Source organism: Echinops telfairi, unplaced genomic scaffold, assembly GCF_000313985.2.
Source record: "Echinops telfairi isolate 266 unplaced genomic scaffold, ASM31398v2 ScPeMD7_7469;HRSCAF=8507_1, whole genome shotgun sequence".
In the NCBI taxonomy this organism is placed as follows: Eukaryota; Metazoa; Chordata; class Mammalia; order Afrosoricida; family Tenrecidae; genus Echinops; species Echinops telfairi.
In genome coordinates, this window is record NW_022111373.1 from 70,840,655 (window position 1) to 70,862,843 (window position 22,189).

Genomic DNA, 22,189 nt, shown 5'->3' on the forward strand with positions numbered 1-22,189 from the left:
GCCCTACCAGGCCTCCTACACCCTCATGGTCACCAATTTCTGATCACTTGTTCCCTTGTCCCTGGGTTTGTTAACACCCACTTCCTTTTCCCCACCTCCCCTTCTCCATGTCTCTCCAGAACCATCAGTCCTGTTGTTTTCTCCTCCAGATTGCTTATCCCACCTACCTCATCTCGATAGACCTGCAGAGATAATAGTATGCACAAAGACAGAGCAAAACAGAGGGACAAAAGAAAACAAAACATCATCATCATCAACAACAACAAAAAAGCCTGTAAATAGTTCAAGGTCTGTTTGTTGACCTTTAGGAGTGTTTTTCGGTCCAGTCTGGTGCACCCCTCTGCATTTTAAAGTGTCCTCCCACACTGGTCAAGCTTTAGCTTTAGCTAGAACCCTAGGGATTTTGCTACCCCAGGGATGGTTTTGAGTTCGTATGTCAGCTGGTGCTTCTTCTGCATCTCATGTATAACATACATTTGAATCTTACAACTTTTTGTAGTGCAGCCTTGAAGTTTTCATTTACTGTGGGCCATTTCCATTTTTGTCAACCATGTCCCAAAGCTGAAGTCAAATTTACTGGTTTCTTAGGGCTGGTAAAGCTGTTCTAGTTTTGTTTTAATGAATAGAGAGTTAAATATACATATATATAGATATAGGCTATATATAACACAAACTTGGCACTTTAATCATTTAAAATGTGTAATTCAGTAGTATTAACTGCACTCACAATACGTGCAACCATCACCATTGTCTATTTCCAAAACTCCCATTCCTTCAAACAGAAACTGCTCATTAGGCAATAATAAACATTCAGAATCCCCTCTCCCCAGTCCCTGTAACCTCCAATCCTTACTATGATTATTATTGTTTCGTATCTCTGAATCTGCATTTGGGTGACCTTCTGTGGATTGTGGCTCCTCATTGTACACAGGGGTGTCAGGTCTTTCTACAAATTCAGGACTACAACTTCTGTATCCACAAAAGTGTTAAAATCCCCACTCCCCATCACAGGATCTGCATTCAGCTCCCACCTCTCACGAGCTGTTGTAAGATCGGCTTCCCCCCACAGCTTTGAGTTTGTATTTCTTCTTTGAGTTTCTACGGGGTTCCTTTCACTTCTTTGGGTCTTGGTAATGCATTACAATGTGCTATTCAATTTTAGTGAGGTGGTTCTCCTCCACTTCAGTTCAGTCAACCCTACGGCAGGAAAGCCATGGCAAGTGCTTTGACTACCTTACAGTGTACTCTTTCATTTTGTCTATTTCTTCATCTACTATCAGAGATTTTGTCTTTAGATGAGATGAAGAACTCTGGGTCATTACTCTAATGACTTCTTGCCATTCCTATATGTCCAGCTTGTTTCCTTTTCTATTACAAAAAAAAGGATGTCCTCTATACGCTTGAGAGGCAACTAGGAAATCATGCAAAGCGAGTAATTTCCCTAAGGTAGTAAAATATATTTAGCACCAACTCTTTTGAAGATCTGAAAGCATCAAAGAGAATTTCCCAGTCAGTCAGTTAAATAGTGACCAGGATCTAGGAGAACATTTGGAAGTAAATGGAGACTGTCATGAAGTGCTCAAGCCCTTTATGACAATTTATAGCTCATAGAAGAATAAGGGCAGATTTCCTCTGAGATGGTTTCTACTCTTGAGATCCTCACATCTCTGAAACAGCCTCTAATTGGTAGCAATGACTGTAGAAGTGACCTAATTTTGCCAAGTTTTTATTTATTTACCTGATGCTTAAGTTATTCTGCAGAGTGAAGTGTTTCATGACTATCAACAAAATAAGTCTGGAGTTATGCTACCTATTCAGCATTCCCCCTTGCGCAGTTTTCCTAGTGATATGCTATTATTCCAATTTAATTTAACAGCTTCCTCCCACCTAGATTTATGAATATATACACTCAGAAAGGGCTCAGGAGCAATATTAACAAAAACAAACATCTCAAAGGTTATACTTGAAAAAAGTGGGATTTTGTTGGTAATTAAGATTTTTTTTAACGCAGAGAAAAACGCACCTGCTTGTTGGACTTGGCAAAAGTGATCCCAACACCTTGAACCATTGACCCTGTGAATCCTACTGGGCAGGCATCACATCTGAAGCCAGGAGCCAAGTTCACACAGCGCACGCCCGGGTAGCAGGGATGATATTTACACTGGAAGAAAAGCCAAAATAGAACAGGAAACATTCAAAGTCTTCAAATACATGGGGAATACATTCTCAAACGTTTATTCATACTTTTGCAGATGACTATTATTCCACTTGATTATTATTATTATTTTGGTGGAAAAGATGAGAAAACGAGAATAAACATTTCCAGTTCCAAAGTTGTGCCTTCAACCCCTGGCCCACCCATTCTGAGTCACTGGTGGGCTTTGCTGTAGAAACAGAAAAATGGCATGCCCACATGCCCACATCGTGAGACAGATGAGTTTGCCTCCAGAGAAAGTTCCTTGATATTCCAATGAATTTTAAAATCTAGGTGGTAGGACAGTGCTCTCAAACCAGATGCTAAGCTGTCTGTTAGGTGAATTCAGAGTCGTTATTGAGCAAACTCCTCAAAGGACAAGACCTCAAGAAAAGAAAGCACAGGAGTCGTTCCTTCAATAGAGCGTGATTCATCAGTATTCACCACTGTGCTCATGCCCTGTGAAGTGCATGGCTAGTCTAAGGCCCTAAAGTCTGGGAGAATGGTTTTGACAGTCTTTCTTTTTTTTAAACCTCACCTAATGTAAAAAACATGACCACTTCCTGACCTTTCAAAAAGAGGAAAATTCCAGCCCATAGACAAAAACCAGATGCAGTGCTGTGAAGCATGCACAGATGTTTCTCCAATTGAGGGATTGCTAGAGACCATCTGAATTGCCTACTAGCAGGAGAAGTAATCAGTTAAGTGTTGCCAGGAGCCACTGGAGTCCTGTGGGTGTCAGTGTGTGCCTAAGCTAGCTGCATTCTCCTCTCACCCCCATGTCTACTTCTAACATTCTTTGGGCAAGGGGAGAGGGGCAAACTGCACTCTTGTGGCAGCCTTACTACCTGCTGTAGTGGCTATTTGGGACTGACTGGGTGACTGGTGTAACCCATTTGTTTAGGGACAGTCCCCCTTTAAGGCTCTGCCTGCCAATCAAATAGCCTGCACTTGCTATATGTGTCTCTGTAAGGGTTCCCAGCCTGGGCACTCTTAGTCATTCATAGGGTTAATGGACCCCTCTCCACCCCAAGCAGTCTTCTTGGTTTGAGATTCCCTTCTGCTCCTCTATTGTAGAAAGATTGAACAAATCCTTTTTAACCCTGGAAATATATCCTTCCAAAAGCTTCCTTCCCTTTTCACATCTGACACAGAAATGGCAAAGGTGTGAAACAGATAATGCAGAGAGAAATAATCAGTGCAGATGTGAGTGTGTAGAGCAGACATTTTTAGCATCTTTTCCACATGAACTGATAGAACAGTTGACAAAAAAGATCTCTCCACTCTCAGTTCATGTATCCTTTCTCCCATTGCTCACTGGAAAACACCAAAAGACCAAAGTGGATGTCAGAGTCTGAAACTTCCTATTGACTGTGGAGTAGCTAACAGAGCATGGAAAAAATGATGGAGGCAAAAGATCCAGATGATTTAAGAAGACAAAATGAAATGTGCAAAAACTTAAGAGTAAGAAAACCAAAATGGAGTAACATACTCAGAATGTCTCAAGCTGAAAGAAATAAGAAAAAAACTCAAGCCTGAAGTTTCACTATTGAAGGATTCTACAAGCAAATACTGGACATTGCAGGGATTATCAAAAGAAAAGGGAAGGAATACACAGTCACTGTACAAAAAGAACTGGGCAACATTCAAGCGTTGAGTGCAATGTAGTGTATGACTAAGAACCAATAGTACTCAAAGAAGAAGTCCATAGCAAGACTTCAGGAATGGACAGAGTACTAGTTACAAGGTCCCAATAAACTGATTGCAATACTGGAAGCACTCACTGGTCTATGCTAAGGAATTTGGAAGATAGCTGCTACCTAGCCAACCAATTGGAAGAGATCCATATTTGTGCACATTTCAAAGATAGGTGATTCCACAGAATGCAACATTATTGAACAACACCATTAATGCCACACACAAGTAAAGTTTACCTAAAGATAATGAAAAGATGGCTGCAGCAGTACATCGAGTGGGAACTGCAGAAGTCATATTCAAAAGAGGACATGGAATGTAGGATATAATTTCTGATGTCAGATGGATCTTGACTAAAAGCAGAGACTACAAGAAAGATTTTGTACTATTTTTTTTAACTGTGTAAAGGCATTCAACTGTGTAGGCCATAACAAACTGGGATAACATTGCAAAAAATGGGGATTTTGGAACACCTAATCTGGTTCATGAAGAACTTGTATATAGGTAGTCATTCAAACAGAACCTGGGGCCATTGCACGGTTTAACATCAGGAAAGATGTAGTACAGGGCTGTATCCTTACACCATCCTTAGTCAATCTCTATGGTGAGCAAATCATCTAAGAGACTGAACTACACGAAGATTTTAATTTTCTTTTTTAGTTTGGCCAGAAAAATGAACCAATCTGACTTGGAGGAAGTACAGCTGAGATACTCTTTAGAATCGAGAATGACAAGACTTCATGTCACGTTCTTTGAACAGATGATTAGGACGGGCCAGTCCCTGGTGAAGGACATCATGCTTGGTGTGTTAGACAGGGTTCTCTAGAGAGATAAAACCAAATTGCTGATAATTTAATATATTTATTTATAAAGAGAATTAGATATATAACAAGAAATGAACTGTTAAATCATATACAGATAAATATATAATACAAGAAATAAACAGTTAAATTATAAAGCACTACAAATGGCTTAGTGCAACTCACTCCCGTGAGAGAGAGTTGTGAGAGACTAGCAGTCCTTCAAGTCTAGTCTCCTGCCAGATCTCCCTCTATTTATAGAGAGAGCTAGGCTATGTCAGCACAGCAGCCAATCACAAGGCAGGTCACCAACTGCCAGCCAGGTCACCAACCGCCAGTCCCCAGCTCCAGCGATCTCTTAAAGGGACCTCAACTTACAGCGACACAGTCCACAGGCTAGGCGTCCCACCGGTAGTGTAGCCTTTAAATTGAGGCACAGGACAAGCAAGGCAGCCACACACTGGTCCAATGATCAAAGAGCGAGAGACAAGAAAGGTGAGGCTCACCAAGCCATTTATCTCTCTGCCCTTCAGTTAATCCCACTGTGTTTATTGGCCAGGTTGGCACAATAAACTATCTCACTTGGAAAGGACCGAATAAAAGCGGAAGCCCGTCAATGAGTCGGTTAGCGCAGTGGCTGCGCCAATGGGCTTCCACATAGCAAGGGTCACCTCGTGTCTTTTATTTGGTTCGTTCTCTTTAAAAGTTGCTTTTGAACATTTTTTTTCCCAGAGTTTTACTCCACTTTCTGGAAATAGTTCCTAACTTTCAATTTTTTTAGCATTACTTTAGGCACATGGATACTTACAACATAGTGTTGCTAGGGGTCAGAGCCGACTCAATGGCACCCAACAACAACAACAACAGCAACAACAACAATATAGTTACAAGTTACCATAAAAAGGACAGAGCCTGGTTATGTGGTTAGCCTCAATTACTTCTTTTTGTTAGAATGTGGTGAAATTCTCAGCTATGCCGTTAAGGATGTGTGAACTCCACATTCTGCATCACTCCCCGATCCTCTTTGTTGTTCTCCACGTGGCCTGTGCCACCCTCAATGCAATTAAAGGGGCAGGTGTTGTTCTTTGTAAGATTTGTAATTGTTCCTTTATTATTCATAACTTCTACTTACATCATCCCTGTCATTTCTGACCTGTTTCTTTCTTCTTCTTTTTTATTAAATACTTTTATTGGGAGCTCTTACATCTCTTATCACAATCCATACATTCATCCAGTGTGTCAAGCACATTTGCACATATGCTGCATTTTCATTTTCAAAGCATTCTCTTCCCACATGAGCCCCTGATATATCAGCTCCCCATTTCTTCCTCATCCCTCCCCTGCCCTCCCTCCCTCACTAACACTTGATAAGTTATAGATTATTATTTTCATATCTTACATGATCCTCCGTCGCCCCTCACCCACTTTTCCATTGTGTGTCCCCCTGAGAGGGGGTTACAGGTTGATCCTCATGTCCTTGTGATCGGTTCCCCCTTCCTCCTCAGACCCTCTTCTAATCCTGGTTTCTTTACTCTCATTGTTGGCCCTGAGGGGCTTATCTATCCTGGATTCCCTGTGTTGCGGGCTCTTATCTGTAGCAGTGTGCATGTTCTGGTCTAATTCTATTTGTAAGGGAGGATTGAGGTCATGATAGTGGGGGGAAGGAAGCACCAAAGAACTAGAGGAAAGTTGTGTGTTTCATCGGTGCTATACTGCACCCTGACTGGCTCATTTCTTCCCTGTGAAAGTGGCAGATTTGGAAAAGCAATGGCAGGGCCTTTAATGAGAATGACAGAGAACTGTCTTATGGTCTGAACTTCCTAAATAAAAATTGAGCTTTAAAAAATTAACTTTTTCTGATTATAAAACGAATCTATATTTATGGTTAAAGAATGTAGGCAACACAGAAGCAACTTTGACCACACCTGTCAACTTAGTTGCTAACATTTGCCAAATATCTGTTTACAGTCCTCTTTTTAAAAAATGAGATTGTGCTGTGCATGTTTTCTTTTGGCTCTGGAATGTAAAGATGTATTTAAGTTGTAGCTGAGTTCTTTCTATATAAACAGTATTTCTAAAAGCACATGCATGCTTTTTTGATATTTGCTTTGTTATTCAACAATGGGTTGTAGCCACAAATAATCTGAGTCCACATTGTAAGGTTTAATGGTTGCATATTACTCCATACATAATGAACCATAACATGTATTAGCAATCTATTCATAAATATACAGCATTCATCTGTGTGTGTGTGTTTGTATTCATCTATGATTTTTACCTTAAAAGCTCCTAGGAATGGAATTACTGGTGAAGGCAATGCACATGTGAGATTTTGGTACCTGGTACCAAGGTGCTCTTGAGAAAGATCGCATCAATGTATGCAACAGTGTCTTCTCACCACTTTCTCTAACACTAACTGTTGTCAGTCTTTCAAACGTTTCTAATATTTGAGGCAAAGAAATGATGTCTAATTATTTGTAATTTGAATCTTTTAGTTTCTTGAAATGTTGTGCATATTTCTGGGTGCTTATTAGCTATTTGTGGTACCCGGTTTTTTATTCAATGCCCATGGAAGCAGCCAAATGATGTACTGCATTGGACAAACCTGCTGCAAGAGGCCTCGTCAGCGTGCTCGAAAGCAACGATGCCACTTGGAGGACTAAGGTACACCTGACCCAGGGCCATAGTACTTTCAATGGCCCCCGATGCCCATAAAAGCTGCACAATGAGTACAGAGTCCGTAGGAAGATGGGTCTCTTTGGATTATGGTGCTGGTGAAGAATATAGACTCTATCATGGAAGGCCAAGGTGTGTCGGAGGGAGCGCTGCCAGACGTTCCTTAAAAGCAAGGCTGGCCGGATTCCAGCTCCCAGACTTGGGATTTGCTATTAGGAGGACCCAGTCCCTGCAGAAGGACATCATGAACACGAGGACGATGCTCTACGATGTGGATGGACACAGGGGCAGCAACAATGGGCTCCCATCTAGCGGTGGTGGAGAGGGAGGCTGGCCCAGGACCAGGCGTTGTTTTGCTCCGTTGGACATCGCGTTGCTGGGAGTTGGAATCGACTTGATGGCACCTCACACCATCACCCCCACCCCCACCAGCTGCTCAAAACCGTCCCTGTAAACTTTGCTTCCTTTCCCATCAGCTGTAGGGCACGGGCATTCATTAGCAGGGTGAGCACTGGACTGCTAACTGCAAGGCCAGTGCTTCAAACCCACTAGTCCCTCGGCAGGAAAGAGATGAGACCACCCTGCTCCAGGAAAGGTTGACGGGCTCAGAAACCCTATAGAAATGAGCTATGGTTCCAATCAACTCAATGGTAGTGAGTGCGTGTATTTGTCAAAGTTCACTTTTACCTCATCAATATCCGAACAGGTGATTCCATTTCCTGTGTAGCCTATGGGACAGGGCCCACACTGAAAGCCTTCTCTTGTGTCAGTACATCGGACGCCTCGGAAGCATGGGTTCGAGTCACACCTGCGCACAGAGGGCCTGGGAGAAGCCGGAGGTGCCGGGGGTGCAGGCAGCACCACTGTGTTGGGTGCTGGAGACTGGATGCTAGGAGGTCCTAGAGAAAACCAATAGGCCTTAGACTTACAGCCACACCCAAAAATATACCTCCGACCGAAGAAAACTATGTTCCCACAGCACTCCTCTCCCCTGAAGCTCCTTGCAAACCCACCTGAAACTGCAGTCACTCAGCCTCACCCCGGCCCCTCATCCACCTGGGTCCCTCATCTGACTCGGAATGAGTTATTAGAAAACACTTACCACAAGCCTGGCACTCAGCTATGGTGTTGCGCAATAACGATGTTTCCTTGACCTTCAGGAATTGGGGGTGGGGGTGGGAATAAAAAAGGCGGAAAAGAAGCAGGTGACACATAATCCAGAAATGAGAGTATTGGTGTGTAGCTATCTATGGATCACTTGTTAGAGTCGGCTGGAGGTCGCCGTTGTGTTGATCACACATTGTGTTTCCCTCGGGCAGAGCCCCGGGGCAGGCAGTGTGGGCAGCATCGGGATGAGGGCAGGCTCACGTTCTTCCTGCCTCCCAGGACCCGCCGCTCTGTCCTGCTAGCTGGTACAAAGGGCTGCTCTGATGAGACCGGGGCTTTTCCAACAATGCACCCTGTTCGTTACCTGCTGCCTCAGAAGATCCTTCACCTCTGCCAGCAGGTGGTTCAATTGTGTCATTTGCCCCAAGAACTGTCGATTAAAGTCCCCTGTAGGAAAAGCAAAACATAAGGGGCATGCAGTTAGCGACAGGCATTGCTGTAATAATTTAAGATTCAATGATTCCCCTAGAGAATCCTCATGACACGGTTATGAATAAATCTCAGGTATCTGAATTTATCTCGGGTGCATTGCTCAAATTCACTTTAAAAGTAATATTCCTGATCATAATGCCACTGGCTCTTTAGTTCAAATTCATGCCAACTATACAAATGTGCAGGGTCCCCACTCAGATTAAGCGTCTGCTGAATTCCTCGGACACAGTCCTGGGTGTGGTCGGACAGAGAGCACTGTGAAGTCCACTGGGGTGTGGTCGGACAGAGAGCACTGTGAAGTCCACTGGGGTGTGGTTGGACAGAGAGCACTGTGAATCCACTGGGGTGTGGTCGGACAGAGAGCACTGTGAAGTCCACTGGGGTGTGGTTGGACAGAGAGCACTGTGAATCCACTGGGGTGTGGTTGGACAGAGAGCACTGTGAAGTCCACTGGGGTGTGGTCGGACAGAGAGCACTGTGAAGTCCACTGGGGTGTGGTCGGACAGAGAGCACTGTGAAGTCCACCGTGGCAGCTGCAGTCAGCTTCAAGGGCCACCCTCATCGCTTTATCATTTGATCTTTCACTTCATCCATTCCAAACTTGTCCCAGTTGACACAAATTTTTCTATTGACATTTTTGTTTTATTTTTGTCATTGTTGTGGTTTTATTATCTGGTTTGTTTCTTGATTTTTTCACTTTGTATTATGTTCTGTATATGCAATCCAAGAAAGGTAAATCTACAGCCACAGTAACTGGACTAAGAATTACCTAGGGGCATGGCAGGGGGGAAATGGGGAGCTAACAGCAATTAGGTCAGGAGAGAAGAAAATGTTCTAACATTGATTGTGGTGACGATTGCATAGCTCTTCTTAATACGATGGAACAATTGAATTGTATGATGTGTGAATTATGTGCCAATGAACACATAAACCCCGTTGCCAGAGCGTCAGTCCATTCCAACTCATGGAAACCCTGCATGTCAGAGCAGAGCTGTGCGTCATCAGATTTTCACGGGCTGATTTTTTCCAGAGACTGGTTGCCAGCTTTTTCCTCTACGGTCCTGTTGGATAGATGTGAACCTCCAACTTTTAAATTAGCAGCTGGGTGCTTCACTGTGTACTCCATGCAGAGACTCCACGTGCCACGAAAACATTCTCTGCTCTAGGCTTTGAAACAATGACCCACCTTTCTGATTTTGAAGATTTTCTAACAATTTGTTTTATGAGTTCCCATACAGCAACACAGCTGAGATATTTTTACAATGAACACACCCATCGATCCACCATAAGAGCCTGAGTCTATAAATACATTCTGTTCACGTGCTCTGCAGACAACCACCTTGTGGTGAAGGCCCCCAGCCCAGTTAGGGGCTTTGGAGCTTTTGCGGTGGATGATGTATGACTGCCCCTGGCCCCATACCTGTGGTGGTGGTCGCCAGCGGCTCACTCTGCTGCAGGAAGCAGTCTTGCAGGCTAGCCACCTGGATCAGAGAGCCTCTCACCACCAGCTTCAGTTCTTCCAAAGAGTCCTGGAAGAAATCATATTCATACCGCACACTGCTGACACGGTGGAAAAGCAAATGGACTTGCATATTTTGCATAAATTTTCATAATAGGGTAGCCCTTCACATTTGGACTCTGACATCTTACACAATTTTGTGGGTTCACATTTTCCTAGCGCCCACCAGCACCTTTGATGAGAAGAACTATGGAAATGGCAACAATGTAGGAAAGTGCTGGCCCAGAATTCATCAACATGACCGAGAAGAAGACTGTCTACCCTCGTGGCAAATGAATGATTTCTTGACAAGCACGTCTTATGAATTCCCTGGAATTTGTTTGTGGAGTGAAGACCGCAGTAAAGAAGATCTTGATCTCACTTGGAAACAGGTTTATTTTTAGGAAATAAAAATATTTCCAGGTCTTAGGAAAATAAACCTCTGGCTTCTCTTGGATGACAAGAACTAATAAATAGTATATTCAGTCATTATTTTATAGTTAGGGTCACACATGCCCATTATTGATTGATATCAATCATTCATTATCAGTCACAAAATCAGTTTTTCACCCCCTCTCTTTTGCAATGTACACTTGTTCTTATTAAATGCATGCATAACAGAAAAAGTTTACCTTTTATTGACATAAAATCATCATTCTTATTTTAGATATGATCATGCTAAGGATTTTCAGAAGACTTCTATTTCTCAATTCATTTAAGGTAAAATATATGTAACATGTGCTTTGAAACAAATATCACCTTGGGCATCAGAATGTAAGACCTAAGGAGGCAGGCATGGTTTGCCCCTGTGGTCTCCCTAATGCCAAACATGAGCCTGAAGCAACCCAAACCCAAACCAAATCAATGGCTGTTGCATTGAATCCTACTCCTGGTGACCCTATAGCATCCAAGGCTGTAAATCTATGGAAATAGACTGCCACATCTTTTCTCCAAGGAAGTGGTTGTTGACTTTTTGGTTAGCAGTTGAGTGCTTAATCACTGCCCCACTAGGGCTCCTTGCCTGATATGTAGTCTACTCTTATTAAAGCATTGTTGGCCAATGGACTGATTGATGATTGAGTTAGTGACTATGAAAATAGACCTGCTGTAGTTCCTGGTGATAATATAAGGAGGTGGAGCTTTTGAGGAAATTTCAATGAGTATTATTTCCAGTGGTCTTTGCCAATTAGCCAGCTGATGCATGGCTTTTAGCCATGAAGTTATTTAATGGTGGCTAGAGGAGCCCTGGTGCCATAGTGGTTACCCACTGGGCTGCAAACTACAAGGTCAGCAGTTTGAAACCACCAGCCTTTCTTTGAGCAAGAGAAAGTGGACTTCTTACTCCCATAACGAGTTACAGTCTTGTGAACTCAGAGGGGCAGTTCTACCTTAGGAAAAATGACCCCTATAGGGTCATCATGAGTTGGCATCCACTCGATGGTAGTGAGGTTTTTTCTGTACTAATTTCTGAAATGATCCACGACACAGTTTCTGGCAGTCATTCTGATTACTTGGGCTAGTTTAAGATCTCAGAAATAAAGTTTAACATATCTCACCATTAATTTTTTTACACACACATGTATATATGTATGTCTGTAGTACATAGAGGTTTCAAAAAACGTATGGAAAAGTGAAGTGAAAAAATAATGCTATTTTTATATCATTAAAAATAATTTTAAAATAATGATATATTTTAATGAACTTTTTGAAGCCCCAACAAATACTACACACATGTGGTCACAGCCAAGTTCCAAGCTAAAACTGGTGCTTTGTGAAAATGGAGGATGACCACAACAGACCATGAAATGAAGGATGCCTACCAATCTACTAGGAGCATGGCCCACCCAAGTTGACACATAACCTTAACCATCACAGCTAGTGTTACCCTCCCCTGGTACCTTTGTGACTGCTAGGTATAGATTGCCAATGCATACAATAGTGATAGAGTAGATTTTTTAGTATTGTTAAAAATGTGAAATATATAGTGAGATAATTGGTAAGCTATAGACATATATGCACATATCTGTGTATGGTAGATATAGAGATATATGTATATCTATAATATATAATAATATATATTACACACACACACACATAATGGGGCTTCAAAAGTTCCTGAAAAAATTCCATTCTTCCATATCTTTTTAGTCCATTCTCCGCAAAGTTTTTGAGGCTCCCTCATGTATGCATTGTCTTCAAACACAAAATAAAAAACCTGAGTCTTTTAGCTTTCTTAGAATTTCTTTTACAAAAAGTGAAAATGTATCCAAATATAAAATTCTAGGGTAGGACTAATAGCTTTTATACTAGTACCAAATCTTTTCAGTCCTTCTTAGTTGTAAGGGAAATGATGGCCTACACCCTGCCTCTTTGTACAAAGGGCTCAGAACAACTTATAAGTCAAACACAGGCAACGAAGCAGTAAAAGAGGAATGCAGAGTGAATAGTAAGAATGACAATCATAGCACTGCTGCTCAGAACAGATGAACATTTTTACCAAGAGTGAGATTGACCAATCACTAGAAAGAAGAAAGAATGCAAGGAAACAAAGTACTCCCTAGCCAAACATTCTAAAAGAAGGAAAGAAAGGTATGTGGCAATTTCTACATGAGGTGTCACGATGGAAGGGAAGCGATACCACCAAATTACTCTAAAACAGATAACAGAGAGGATGGGACCTTTTAAGACCCCATGGAATGAAGTTAGCAAGAAGTCTCATTTTTTGTGAGTAGATGTTTGCATGACACCGGGGGCCAATGTTGCCCTCGTGCTTGACAGCTTTCAATCATTCTTTTTTCATTAATCATTTAGTCTTTTTATGATTCTCATTAAAAATAAAGAACATCATAGAAAGATTAAATATACAATAGTTCATTATACAATACAATAGTTCATTCCATCACCCAACTTTAATTTTTGTTATTTCCCTTTCGTTGTTCCAATTGCATTTAAAGAATCTCTACTCACCATCTTAAAGTAGACACACTCCATCGGGTTCCACCGTGAGCAGAGGGAGGAACAGAGCCAGTGTACTTTCCTTAGCACCTCCCTGAGCCTTCACACCCACCTTTTCATGCTAGAGAAAGGGCCCGTTGATTCTCACCTGTGCCCTCCGCTGGAAAACCCTCAATTCAACGGACTCAGGATTCTGTGGGAGGCTGGAGAAGGCTCTGGGGAGATTGCGAACAGAATCCACTTGCGTGCAGTCTACGTAGAGCTCTACGGAGCCAGCCCCCTGCCGTAAATTGGTCAGTCTCAGAAGGATCCGGTGCCGCTTCCCGTCAGCCAACTGCAGGTCGTTGAAAACCACCAAGTGGATCTTCCCATCGGCCTTTCGGTAACGGAGGATGGCTGGAACCAAGCACAGACAATGCACAGCGTGATAAGGGCAAGAGGGTGAGGGATTTTCTCAATGCATAAAGCTGAATCAAGTCATAAAGCAATCGCGGCTTTAGGACCAATACTGATGCAGGGATTAAATTCTGTGTGCCAGACACTGTTCTAGGCCCTGGCAAGGCAGTTAGTTGGTGGAACCAGACCCACTCTCTACCCCGGTGGTATTTTAAGATGGGACTTTGAAGAGTTCAAAAGCAAATGGAATGAAATGATGATATCTTTTTTCCCTTGAACTTTTTGAAGCCCCTATACAGTGGTGGAGTGACAGAAAACGAGCAGCAAATTAAAAATAAACAATGTAACTCCACAGAGTGATGAGCAAGCAGGACCCTATTACAAATAAACTAACATCTCCTCAGCTGTTAAGTTTCTGAGGATGCAAATTCATTAGTTCATCAGGCATTTGTTGAGCACTCTGATGGGGTTGGATACTTTCCTTAGTTGCTTTAATGACTTAGTTTCTTCTGCTCATTGCACCCACCCCCCCACACCCACACGAGATTGGAATCACTATAGATTGGGGGTGGGGAACCCTCAAAACCTGCTGACAACCAGCCTATTCTGACTCATAGCAACCCTATAAGACAGAGTGGAATTGCTCCTGTGGATTTCCAAGACTGTAACACTTTCCGGGAGTAGAAAACCCCATCTCTCTCTGGTGGCTAGTGGTTTTGAACTGCGGATTGTAGCCCAAAGCATCAACCAACCTGCCATCAGGGCTCCTTCAGACAAGGAGAGGGAGGTTAAACGGGAGAAGGAACTTCCTTGAGGGAACAGTCAATGGCAGTCAATGGCAGGACAGGGGTTTGCACTGAGGTTTGTACAGCCTCAGAACCAGAGTCGGTCTATTCCACAGCTGCTTGGTAAGAATTGGGAGGGTGGCACGGGACTGGGCAGTGTTTCGTTCTGTTGTAGATAGGGTTTCTATGAGTCAGAAGCAACTGGATGGTATTTCACAAAAACAGGACTGGAGAGGCCCATGGTAAGCATATGTGAGTTAACTGTGAGCTATCATATTTTCCCTCAGCCATCCACCCCAAAGTTTAAAAATGCTCAGTTATTAGAAAAAGAAAGGGACATGCCATTTATATCCCTAGGACCCACTGGTGGTGTAGTGTTTACATACTGGGCCACTAACAACAAGGTCAGCCATTGGAAACCATCGTTCTCCTTCCATAAAGAGTTATACTTTCAGAAACCCACAGGGGAAGTTCTACCCTGTCCTATAGGGTCACTATGAGTCGAAATCAACTCAATGGCAGTGAGTAGGTATGTGTACCATATCCCAGGTGGCAAAAAGACTAGGATGGAGATCCAGTATCGTCTTTCAGGTTATGTTTTGATTTTTCTTCCAATGATCACTAAATCAAAATTCATGAACATTTAAACGTCTGTTTTCCTGCCTTGCTTTTTATTTCATTATTGACCTGAATCTATTGGACCCAGAGCTGAAATATGTTCTTGGATGCTGGCCCTTTGTGAATGAAAGCCATTGACTGAGGTTTCTTATAAAGACCAGAGTGATTTGCTCCCAAGGTCTAAGTATGTCTGCCAATAACAAACCCACCCAGGTTCAGACGTATGTACCACTCTCACCCCCAAATCAACCCCCAGAAATAAGGGAGGAAAGTTTTGTTGCACCAAAGCTGGGGATCAAAGTCTTCGGCTGTGCTAGGTTGGAAAGCGTCACATTCCATCTGCAGGACTTCAGTGATTTGTATCGGAACCTTAAACCTGGACAGATGCCCTAACCCAGCAATGCCACTTGTAGTGCCTGTTCTTGTTGGGTGCCATTGAGTTGGTTCCAACGCATAGCAACCCCATGTCCACAGAAGGAACACCGCCCAGTCCTGCATTCTCCTCATAATCCACGTTTGAGCTCCCTGTTCCAGCCACTGTGTCACTCCATCTCACCGAGGGTCCTACTTTATCTCACGGATCCTCTGCTTTGCCAAACATCTTGTCCTCCTCAGGGACTGGATGCTCCTGATGATAAGTCCAACATAAGTCGACTTGTCAGAAATGAAATTAAGAACAATTGAAAGCACTAAAGTGTATGGATGAGAAGCCTCATTAAATAAATATTTAGTACAGTAAATATTTAACACAACAGAAGCATTGGGCTGCTAACCAAAAGGTCGGCAGGTCAAAACCATCAGCCACACCAGGGGAGAAAAAAGAGGCTTTCTCCTTCCAAAAAGAGTTACAGTCTCAAAAACCCACAGGTGCAGTTCTACCCTGTCCTACTGGGTCACAAGGAGTTGGCATTGACTCAATAGCAGTGAGCTTGGTTTGGCTTAGAGATGTCTGAAAAGAAGGAGTGACTGCTTAAATTATGCTATAACAATAAATGTACATAAACATTTAAATATTAAAAAAGTGGAAAATATATTAGCAATATTTCATTACGTGGAAAACTATGAATCAGTATAGTTTTACTTAGGGAAAAATCTCTGTGTGTGTATAAAATCATAGAATGACAGCAACACAGTTGGTGTTACATGTGTTGCATACATGTTTTCATTTTCATCTGCATGTATGTAATCTCTACATATACATACATATATAAATTAGAAGTGGGGAAATAGAGCTATGTGCATATATTTATAGGTTTAGTGTTAAGAGAGCAGATGGACATTGGGCCTCCACTCAAGCACTTACTCAATGCAAGAACACGTTGTTCTATTAAATTGGCATTCCGTGATGCACACCTTCCCGACATGATTGCTGAAGAAAAATATGTGCATAAGCAAATGTGATGAAGAAAGCTGATGGTGCCCGGCTATCAAAAGATATAGCATCTGGGGTCTTAAAGGCTTGAAGATAAACAAGCGGCCATCTAGCAGGGAAGCGACAAAGCCCACATGGAAGAAGCACACCAGCCTGCGTGATCACGAGGTGTCGAAGGGATCAGGTATCAAGCATCAAAGAACAAAAAAATCATATCTTTGTAAATGTGGGTGAGTGCAGAGTAGAGACTCAAAGCCCATTGGTAGGCAACTGGACACCCCCTTACTGAAGGGTTGTGGGGAGGAAAGAGCCAGTCAGGGTGCAGGGTAGCAACGATGAAACATAACTTTCCTTTAGTTCTTAAATGCTTCCTCTCCCCCACTATCATGATCCCAATTCTACCTTACAAATCTGGCTAACCAGAGGACATACATTGGTACAGATAGCAACTGGAAACACAGGGAATCCAGGACAGATGATCTCTTCAGGATCAGTGGTGAGAGTGGCGATGCCTGGAGGGTGGAGGGAATGTGGGGTGGAAACGGGGAACCAATTACAAGAATCTACATATGGCCTCCTCCTTGGGAGATGGACAGCAGAGAAGAGGGCGGGGGGAGACGTTGGACAGTGTAACATATGACAAAACAATACTAATTTATGAATTATGAAGGGTTCATGAGGGAGGGGGGAGGGGGGATGGAGGGGAAAATTGAGGAGCTGATATTAAGGGCTCAAGTAGAAGGCAAATGTTTTGAGAATGATGACGGCAACAAATGTACATATGTGCTCAACACAATGGATATATGTATGGATTGTGATGAGAATAGCATGAGCCCCCAATAAAATGATTAAAAAAAAAGAACTTTGAAGAAAATATAACAACATTAATATGGTCATTGCTGGGTGCTTGGATCACATGTGACTTTCTTCATGCTCACCTTAATTGGCTCATTTCTCTACCAGAAGTATCCATTGCATGCATAATACAAAAAATGAAAAAGACAAAAGCCAACCCACTGACATCTAGTCGATGCCAAATCACAGTGACCGCATAGCACAGCGCAGAACTGCCCCCTTCGAGATTTTCAGGCTTCAAGTCTTTACAGAAGCAGACCACCTCATCTTTCTTCTTCAGTGGGTTCGAACCATTGACTCTTCTGTTGGCAGCTCAATGTGTAACCCACTACACCCCCTGGCATTCTTAAAGAAATACACCCATACACCAACTGTGCTAATTCAATCAATGATGGGTTATGGCACAAAACTCAGACCATTGTTTCTCAGGTACCTTTCTGTAGAACACAAATACTAACAACTTAGGGCTGCCTGGTGGTTTAGCTAGTGATGAATATCTATGTCACCGTATTATCAACGCCCCTTTCCCAAAGAAATGGGAAATATGCACCCCTCCCAAACAATTCCCCCCAAATATGCACCCCTCCCAAACAATTATCGTGGTGAAACTTTAGGAGTATAGCTGAAGGCTTCCTCTGCATTAGACTAGATTCATTTTTTCACTCCTAACTCTTGGTCTTGGAGGTCAGGAACCAGTTGGCCTCAGGTCTGTGGCCCAGATACATCCTATGGAGGAGTCAGATAGATCTTTTCCTACTTCCACCGAATGGCCACCACTTGCTAATTGAAAGAAAAGAACTGAGAAGCTTTGGTCTTGACAGACAGACTAGCTACAAGGTAATTCTATGCACATACCACAACATATGAAATTCCCTGAAGTAAAGTAACTGTGAGACTTCAACATAAAGGAAGAAGATAGACACATGTGGAAATTCTTGAGGTATTTCAAATCTGAGCTATAAGAGAAATTTCACGTTTCTAGGGAGAAATTTCTTCCACTCCCATAAAGATTTACAGTCTCTTTATAAAAAGAAGAAAAAGACTTACAGTCTCCGGAACCCCCGGGGGCGGTTCTGCTGTGTCTGATCAGGTTGCTGTGAGTTGGAATTGACTCAGTGGCAGTGAGTTTGAGTTTGATTTGATTTTAATTGTTGAGAATTTACAACAGGAAGTGCCTTGGTGGGAAATGGAAAGCATCTATATCATACCCAAGAGAAAGAGGAGGAAATGGAGCCCAAACAGGAACAAAGTCAATTTTAAAAAATCTTCTCTATTTCTTTATCATTTAGAACCTGCTTTGAAAATATCTGGAGTTTGTAGAGGCCAACAGAAACACCAGTTGGACCACCAGACTTGCCTTAGGTCATGCACTCGGTGACTCCGACTCTCCCGTTCTAGGCAGCCCGTCCTCTGCTGCTCCCTGCACTCCCAGAGGAGAGGATGCGCTCAGCGGCCTAAAACAATTACTCTTGGTTTTCCTCCCCAAACTCAGATTTCTGTGCAATTCAATAGTTTTTTGGGCAGGTTGCCTGCTTTTAACAGGCCTTCGCGGGGCATGTGGGCCACGGTTTATTTTTGAAACGGAATAGCTGAGTTTAATTTTATAAATAGGACCTAGAGGAGTGCTGTGCACAAGGCAGGTGCACATTCAATGTTGTGAATATACAACGTAACTGACTAAACGATTGCCGCTAAAGCATTTCATATGTAAAATAAAACATTTAGAAAATGAGAGGATAATCTCTTCTTGCAGTTAGCAAAACCCTAGAGCCCATCCCCTCGGTGATGGTGGCGGCTGGCCTTCTGCTTTGTCTTGGTTGCAGTGCCACACTGAAATGATAAAGTCCTCACCCTCCATGATGCTGTGACAATTGCGGGTGTGTGTGTGTGTGGGGGGAGGGGTGGTAGTGGTGGAGGGGGATGGGAGGACTTATGGAAACTTCCATCTTTACAATATCTATTAGCAGAAGGCTTATCTACCCTTATCCAGCCAGTTGACATTTACCATCCTTCATACTTGCTCTGATAATTCTCTTTTCTCTTACGGCTTTCATTTTTCAGTTCTTATTGCAAATTTCTTACTGTATGGATTTTTATCTCCAGAGCTTTAAGGCTACCTGATAGGGTAGACAGGCACTCGCTCAGGGAACACTTTAGTCTACGCAGTCTGGAAATGGCCTAAAGGTCTGTCTGCAGGAGACTGTAGCCTGTTGGGTGGGCATTGTCCAGACCTCCAGAGGCAGCATCCCTAGGATAGGGAGAGAACAGACATGGCCCCTGTCTCTCCAACTCTTCTCAGTGCTTCCTTGACCTCATCATGGTCCAACACACACATATTCGCACAGAATGGGGAATCAGCACAGGGACAATACTAGAGAGAGTAAGACCATCATTTCCCACCACTGGAAAGGAGTGAGAAGTCACCTCCTTGAAGCTGGAAGGGACACTCCCTCCCAGCTCCGCCACACCTCTGCCCCTCACCACTCAGGGGAGCACTGTCCTCGGAATACAGCGATGGTACAACTCTGTGTCTTCAGCTGTGGCCCATTCAGTTCGCAAGCTCATTCCCTGCTGTCCACCAGCTGAAACAAGCTTGCTAGTTAACGTGCAGCGCTGGTGCAGAAACCTCAGGGCACCCACGATTGTATCTGAAGGCTGCAGGCCAGCAGAAGGGTGTCTCTGCCTCATCTCTGGGTTCCCCTGCGGGATTCCTCACTCACCTCTTTAAACTGTTCTGATCAAGCTCTTACACTGTCAAGGCAAGCACACACACCAGCGACTGGAGTCCTTCAGTAGTCCCTGCTGTTACCATTAGCTCTCTGAGTTGGTCCTCAGTTTATGCCAGCCACAGGCATAATAGGATCAGACTATTGTGATCCAGGGGGTTTCCACTGATTGATTTTTGGGAGGTGGGGAGTAGATAGTCAGGCCTTTTTTCCTAGTCCATCTTCGCCTTAGCCTAGAAGTTTGGCTGAAACCTAGTCAGCCTCATACCAACATGCAAGCTTCCACTGACAGGTGAATGATGGCTGTACAGGAGGTGCATTGGCGAGGGATCAATGGAGTCTCCTTTGGGAAGATGAGAATTCTCTCCTGTGCTTCAGACTGGTTCATCCTGGTTCAGTCATGACTGATGAAGTGAAACCAGAACAGACTAGAATGTGTCCAAGGTAGGTGTATCAGAACAGGAAAAATGACGGGTTGACTCCATGCTAGATATGAAATCTCCCTCTTAGGGAACAAGGGCGATGTACATGTTGCATAGCAACCAAATATCTTGATCAGCAAAATTTGAAAAAAACCGATGCGCCAGTCAAAGATGGTGGACGACTGTGCCTTTCCCAGTGTATGTTGATCTCCATCGTCCTGGCAATAATCTCAGTTCCTGCATCAGGCTCCATCAAGGACGCCTAGGACCTCGTAGAGTCCTGGTACGGAACCAGTACACCCACATCATACAAATTCAGGTCTGTTCCAATGTTGCTGAGTTGGCTATGACTGAACCAGTTCAAACCAGTTCTGAGGCCTGCTTCTACCACTGACCCACCGCCGCATCATCAATTGCCCTAGCACGAAACCAGTTGCCATCAAGCTGATTCATACTCATGACAAACTCAGGGAAGAACTACACAGAAGGTTTTCAATGGCCGCAACCTGTTGGAAGTAGATCTCCAGATCTTTCTTCCAAGGCACCTCTAGGTGGATTTGAACCACCAGACTTTCAGTTAGTAGCCCTATTATTAGGAGAGACCACCCCCAGGAGAAAGGCATCATGCTTGGTAAAGTAGAGGGGCAGGAAGAAGAGGAAGGTGCTCACGGACATGGGTGGACACCGTGGCTGCCACAGTGGGCTCAAGCACAGGAACAATTGTGTGGACGGTGCAGGCTTTCGCTCTGTCATTCACAAAGTAGCCATGGGTTGGAACCAAGTGGATGGTGTCCAATAACCTAACAACAAGCAGCTAATTTTTAACTTTTGAGCCACTCAGAACTCCTAATAGTTCCATACATTCCTTCAGTGTGTCAAGCACATTTGCACATATGCCGCCATCATCATTTTCAAAGCACTCTCTTCCCACTGGAGCCCCTGATATCAGCTCCCCATTTCTTCCCTCTCCCGTCCTCCCTTACAAACCCTTTCTAGTAATGAAAAATATAAGTACAGTATACTAACTGTTGCCACATAGCTTTTGATTCACAGTGACCTCACAGGACAGATTAGAACTGCCCCCGTGGGTCTCTAAGGCTATAAACATTTACAGAAGCAGAAACCCTCATCCTTCTCCCGTGGAGCGGCTAGTGCGTTTGAACCACAGACCTTGCAGTTAGCGGCCCACAGAGCCCAGCAGAGCCCAGCAGAGCCCAGCAGAGCTCCTTAATAGTGCATCTCACTTCCACTGAGTATAGAGTTGGACTCCTAGGGACCTCACAGGGCCAGGGAGAACTGCCTCTGTAGGTTTCCAAGGCTGTAGCTCTTTCCAGGAGTAGAAGTCTCATCCTTCTTCTGCACAGTGGCTGGTGGTTTTGAATGGTTCACCTTGTGGTTAGCAGCCCAGTGCATAACCCACTACGCTAGCAGGGCTGATAAAACTAGAGTAGTCCCTCCTTAGCCAAGCTTTCTCATTTCATAGTTTCAGTTGCCCAGGGTCAACTGTACTTCAAATATATGAAATGGAAAATTACAGAGATAAAGATATCATAAGTTTTAAATGGCACACAATTTGAGTATCACAATTAATTCTCACA

At 43.4% G+C, this 22,189-nt stretch overlaps 1 protein-coding gene across 1 annotated transcript in view; it reads right to left on the reverse strand.

Annotated features, from left to right (window-relative positions):
* THBS4 (thrombospondin 4) overlaps positions 1-22,189 on the reverse strand; it is a 62,185-nt gene that overhangs the window by 23,940 nt on the left and 16,056 nt on the right. Inside the window, exons 3-8 of the mRNA XM_004703512.2 lie at positions 13,566-13,813; positions 10,385-10,493; positions 8,837-8,919; positions 8,468-8,519; positions 8,053-8,264; positions 2,024-2,161 (exon numbers count right to left, since the gene is read on the reverse strand). Of these exons, the coding sequence (XP_004703569.1) occupies positions 2,024-2,161; positions 8,053-8,264; positions 8,468-8,519; positions 8,837-8,919; positions 10,385-10,493; positions 13,566-13,813 (842 nt within the window). The remainder of the gene's footprint in view (positions 1-2,023; positions 2,162-8,052; positions 8,265-8,467; positions 8,520-8,836; positions 8,920-10,384; positions 10,494-13,565; positions 13,814-22,189) is intronic.